General features: G+C 33.0%; 1 protein-coding gene across 1 annotated transcript; it reads right to left on the reverse strand.

The window, feature by feature from the left end:
* Positions 1-1,926: 1,926 nt before the first annotated feature.
* On the reverse strand, positions 1,927-2,581 carry LOC7461311 (cyclin-dependent protein kinase inhibitor SMR6). Its single transcript, XM_002323960.4, has one exon. It carries the CDS (start codon positions 2,408-2,410, stop codon positions 2,090-2,092), a length of 321 nt encoding a protein of 106 aa, XP_002323996.1. The 5' UTR covers positions 2,411-2,581; the 3' UTR covers positions 1,927-2,089.
* Positions 2,582-6,474: the final 3,893 nt, after the last annotated feature.

Here is a 6,474-nt window from a genome sequence, read left to right on the forward strand (position 1 = left end):
AGAGGTATTATAATTAACATGTAGCTTTCATATTGTCTGTCGATTTGACGATCTCCTTCTGGTCCCCACAAACAACCCAATCTATCAAGCTCATTAAAAAGTGCCCTGTAACCATTCGATCGATCTAGCATGCAGGTTACTGATCAAAACATGTCTTAAAGGTCATTGAATGCTTGATCTCCTGTTCAGTCGTGAGTGTGTTCCTCGTGCAGGTTTACAATAAAAGAGAGTTTGTTAATTTTAGCTTATTAATCACCATGCACGGCTATATATGTGATTAATTAGATTACCGAGTATTTACAACTAGTTTTTGATAAATATGAATGGGATATGATCATTGTATATATATAGTCGAATATGAATGGGATATGATCATTGTATATATATAGTCGAATATGGATGCACTAAATAAAATCCCAATCTTTCCTTGATATCGTAGACCCAAATACACTAGATTCTCTGAAGAATCAGCAGAAATATTGGTGGCACATGAAATTCGGCTTGCAGTATCCATTGCTTCCTCGACGGCAACAATGGAAGAGCTCGAAATTATAAATATAAAAAACAAACAATGAAAACAACCCATCACATTGTATTGTAGCATCAACAGCACCATTATAGGGGGTAAAACAGATAAGAACTAAACCAGTCAAAGTTAGATCTTAATTTTTAGTACAGGCTTTACTGTGTGCTTTCATAAAGTATCCTAATCCCCAGAAACTTTGGCTTGTTATATAATATCCAAACATTTGCCATAGCGTTGAATTAGGTAAACCCCCCCTCGTCACCTTTTAAGCAAATCCCCTGATGATCATGCGGCTCTACAATATTTCTTTATCCACTCCATTACGAATTGGCTGTCCTGTAAATGATAAACATGCCTGCAATCTTATCCGCAAACACACTAATTTACCATATAAAACACCAAAGTTGTACAAAATGTCCTTGTCATCAAGTGCTTCGAAGTGGAATCAAACAAAGAACCCATCAGCCCCACATAGGATTCTAACCTATCACCACATTATATGCCTTAATTTGTCATTTTATATTCAGAGAGGAACTTGGCTTCGAGGTAGGATGGGTCACATAGGTGTGGGGTAGTATATAGGAAGATTAAGGAAGGGATTGGCAGAGCGTAAAGAGGTACTTGAGGCTCTACGCTCATGGGGTCATAGTCAAATGAATTGAGCGAAGCATCCGTGCAGCATCTCAGCCATGAAAAAGATTTTCTTTCTTTTATACATTTCTTGGGCAGCTTTTGGCTTCACAGCTGAAGTACCTTGAAATTCTCTCAAGGCATGGTAGCTTATCTGAAATATACACGTGTGCATTTGCCTGGAGAGAGAGAGAGAGTACTTGCCACTTGCAAGGTAGCCTTGGAGGTGAATGAAGGTAGAGCACAGTAGTAGTTGCCACTTGCAAGGTAGCCTTGGAGGTGAATGAAGGTAGAGCACAGTAGTAGTTGCCACTTGCAAGGTAGCCTTGGAGGTGAATGAAGGTAGAGCACAGTAGTAGTTGCCACTTGCAAGGTAGCCTTGGAGGTGAATGAAGGTAGAGCACAGTACAAAGCTAATTATTTAGACAATTAGAGAGATTAGTGAAGGGTTGATTAGCAAAGCAGAACATGGGCAGAGCAAACATGGAAGTGCTGTCTTTTTACTAAATACGACTGAGTTTACCAAGTACAAAAAATCGAACATCCTGTGCCTGAAATCTTCAAACGTGCTTTCACAACAAAACCACCATTACAGCAGAGCAAAACTTCAAGTCTCAAATAAATACTTAGAACAGCAATTGCAATCCATTCCGGTTCCAGTACAAGCACTCTTGAACATAAAAATAGTTCCTAAATCAACTAGCTTAGAAAAAAGAGACACCAAACTTGCCATTAACGAAAAATCAATAATAAATAATAAAAAAAGAAAATAAAAGGGAACTAACCATTTCATAAATACCATAACTTTTGTACATCTTCAACTCCTAATCACTACCCAAGTACAAGGAAAATAAGAGCAACTAATACACCAAAAAACAAACCCATTAAATAGAGCATAACACTACAAAATCCCTAATTCTTGAAGTCGACCTCTCAATTTGCTTTCTCAACATAGCATTTAAACACTGTTTCCAAATCAGGAGGAGTAAAGAACTCCCTAACACCACTGTAGTTACACCTTGAAGACGGCCGCCGCTTCCTTGGAGCAGGCGGGCATGGCAATCTCTCCGGTATTCTTGCCTCTTTGGCTGTTGGCGTAGTAGAAAACTCCTCTTCGTCACCATCGCAATCTTTCACTCTTGATTTCGTGTTTACCGGCTTCAGTGAAGTCCTTATTGCTATTCCGGCGATCACCCATTTCTTCCCTTCAGAGTCCAAACCTGAATCCACCTGTGTCTTCTTTGAAAAACCCATGTCTGATTAGAACCAAAACCAACAAAGGGAGAGATGGTAAGTAGAAGAGGAATAAGAGAAAAGGGTCTTTGGATACTACTATTTTTTTAGAGAGAGAGAGAGAAATGAAGAGAAAATTGGCTTTGAAAGAAAGAGGGAAAAAGAGATTTTTCAGGGAAAATTAATACTAAGAAAGAGAAAAGGAGTGATTTTATATACTTCATTTGACTAGCCCAAAATAAAGCGAGGAGAAAGGGCGGCTGCCCGGAATTATTACGGGCAGATAAAACCGAGTGAAATTGATTTTGGCGCCAAATTTTCGTGCTTTGATTATCAACGGCTCCTTTTCCCGCTCTCCATTTTTCTTTCCTTTTCCTGTCTTCCGGTTTTGACCTTTTGACATTTCTATAATATCTTTTTTGGGAGTGCTGTTGAATCAGGGCACAATCCCCGCACGCGTTGAAGAACGTCGTCGCTCTTATTACTTTCTATACTGCAAGGTAGGTTATGTTTTTTCAATTAGAAGGGTATATTTTGGTAATGTACCGTTTTAGTGTGCTGTTTTTGAGATTGTATTTTATATATATATATATATATATATATATATATATATATATATATATATATATATATATTTTAAAAAAATATAATTTAAATTTAAATTTAAAGATAAACTAATTTAAAATTATATAATTTAAATTTCAAACACAACTAAAAAAATGGGAGTTGAATCAATATGACTTGATCGACTCAATGAGTCCAAAGATAACTTGTATGACAGGTAAAAATATAGTTGGACTAAAAAAATTTCAAGATAACATATTTTTTTTAAAAAAAATATTGAAACAACAATATATTGAATCGACTTGGGTCAACTTGGGTCAACTTTTAAAATCTGTGATCCAGGTCATGAAATCATAATAACCACAAATAAAGCAAATCAAACCAAATTATGAAATTTAATTATATATATGTATATATAATTAAAAATATTAATTTAAAAAATATAATTTCAATCTAAAGATAAAATAACTTGAAATTATTCAATTCAAATTTCAAACACAAGTAAAAAAGTGAGAGTTGAACTGATATGACCCGATCGACTCGATGAGTCCAAAAACAACCTGGAAGATTGCTAAAAATATATTTTGACTAAAGAAAGTTCAAGATGACATATTTTCTAAAAACAATATTAAGACAATAACATATTGCATCGACCCGGGTTAATGTGGGTTAGCTTTTCAAATCCTTGACTCGAGTTATGAGATCATAAGAATCCTTAAATAAAGTAAATCAAAATAAATTATGAAACTCAATTCTCAATAAATATATTTTTGAATTATTAAATTGAAAAAAATTCAATGAAAAAAAGAACACAAAAAATAACATTTTTAAACAAAATTATGAATTTGAACAAAATTTAAAAAATGTCATTTGTAGTCTTGCAAGGCCTTTTTAAACTCCGATTGCTCTAAAATTTTAACCTAAGATATAACAATATATTAAGAGACTTCTCGTAAACTTTTCGCCTAATCCAATGGTCGGATTAAGAGATATGATTGATACCGTAAAACTAGACAATATTTAAAAAAAAAGCAAAAAAACATTATTTGGCTGGAACGGAACTGGAATGTCTTGACCGGAATTAGGGCAGAATTTATGGAACATGTCGTGATTCTGAGCGATATGAAAATTGTTCTGATTTGTTTTGTTTTTTAAACTGGAACAAGACATACTAGCCATTTCAGACGAAATGAAATCGAATCGACAACCTTGACTAAAAGAATTGAAGATTATGGAACACTGAAGCGCTACTTTATCTATTTTTTTAATCTTTTTTTAATTCAGCCTCTATTTTTTCCATTTTATCTCTTATTTATTTCAAATTTTATCCTCAATTTCATTTTTAGATATTTTTAAAGTCATTCAAATTACATTTGGATCGACCAAGTCAATTGAATCATGTTAAAATAACTCTCACGTAGTTTCATTTTTTTTCCTGTCAATTTCACCATTTCCTTCTCAATTTCATACTCATACTTTTGTTTTATTGGTCAGTCAAGTTACCTTTACCCCGACCAAGTCAACTAGGTCATAGCAAGGTAACTCCCACACAATTTACTGTTAAACCTAAGCTAAGAAAAGAAGTTGGGTCAGGAGGTTTTATGTTATTTTCATCATTTTATCTCAATTTCATCCTCATAACTTTTTCTATCAATTAGTTGAGATGTCTTTGGACTGGCTAAGTCGAATGGGTCACATCGGGATAATTTTCACACGGTTTAATTTTAAACCCAGGTTAGACGAGTGGTTGGATCAAAAGGTTTCAAGGTTAACCCATTTGGTCAAGTTTAATAAAAATGTATGAAACTGAAGCTTTTTTATTATTATTATTAATTCAACCTCTATTTTTTTTTCATTTCATCTCCTTTTCATTTCATTTTTTTTCTCAATTCCATTCTCAAAAAAATTTCTTATAATCATTTGAGACCAAGTCGACTTGATGACATTGAGTTAATTCTCATATAATTTAATTTTAAATCTGATTTCAACAAGGAGCAGGGTTTAAAAGGTTTTTTTTTCCTGTCAATCTCATCATTTTCTTCTCAATTTCATCCTCAAATCTTTTTTTTACTGGTCAACCATATTACCTTTAGATTGACCAAGTTGGTTGGGTCATGGTAGAGTAACTTCCACATGGTTTACTTTTTAAACTCGGGCTAGGCAAATGAGTTAGTTAGAGTTTTTTGTGTTATTTTCATTTTTTTTCCTCAATTTTATCCTTAATGTATAGACATACTTATTCTCTCAATTATAATCATGTAATCATGTATTTAAGGAATTGCGGTTACTAATAGTCTGGCAATCAATAATAAGGTCCCTATTGTTTGAACCAAGTTCTCATGTTATCAAACATCACATTATTTTCCCTTTTCAATTCCAAATGATAGTTCAATTATCATCACACAATTATTAAATCTCGCTCATTAAATATTTTCTAATGCTATCATGACGTCAAAGCAACCTCTCCAGTTTCAAGTCTTGATTAAAAGTATTGTTATGAAAGAAAACATATTTTCTCTTAATTCTGTTGAAACTTATCTATTTCTTACCTATCTAAAGGTTATTCGAATATAAATTCACATCCTTTATATGTCAATTACTCAAATAATTCTAATTTATATTATTTTTTCTCTTGGCCGAAACTACCAAGTATAGAGGATGAATTTTCTCCTCAATTCTTTCAATTGGAACGTTACCCAATCTTTTCCGATGACACTATCCATTTTCTTATCATCAAACAACATAACAACAATAAATTTGTCATAATTTCACATTCAAATCAACACTAACACATTTAATAATTCAAATAACTCAAAATCATCCAATCTAATTATGCAAATTGGGTTTCTTACCTATAATGGGAACAAGAACAAAAGAAGGATGCAAGAGAAGTCAAAGTTCTTTTCATTTTTTCCTCTCTCTTTTCTCTGCTCACTCTAAACTCCCTCTCACACCCTTTCAATCTTTAATCTTTTTTTAATGATCTCCATGGAAGTGATATAAAGAGAAGAAAACTCTAATTTCCCCCTTTTCCAAGCCTCTTCCCTTAGTTTCACTACCTAATTAAGGCATTTACAACCAATTTGGCTATTTATAATTTGACCCATCATTTATTCAGGATGAACTGGTCGATCATTTGAGGTTATTAAATGAACTGGTTGACCGTTTCCTTACTTAGTCTCCATTTAATTTTTAATTTAATTATTATTTTTTTTGCTAGGTTTACATTGATTCTAGCATTTCACTAGTTGCAAACTTAGGAGATTAACCCAGCTTTAGGAGATTTTTCCGAGTTTGCTTTGATTTTGTTTTTTTAATCCTTTTAAGCTCATGTTCTTTCAACAATAGACACACACACACACACACACACACACCCCTTTTACATCATTTGTTCATCCTTCTTTTTTTTGCTTAATTGAGTTATCTCGAGTTTTTTTATTTGTCATACTTTGTTAAATTAAATAGAATTAATTGATTGAATGTAGAAATAAGATATTCATTTCATAATGGTCCGCTTTCTA

This window comes from Populus trichocarpa, chromosome 17, assembly GCF_000002775.5.
Source record: "Populus trichocarpa isolate Nisqually-1 chromosome 17, P.trichocarpa_v4.1, whole genome shotgun sequence".
NCBI lineage: Eukaryota > Viridiplantae > Streptophyta > Magnoliopsida > Malpighiales > Salicaceae > Populus > Populus trichocarpa.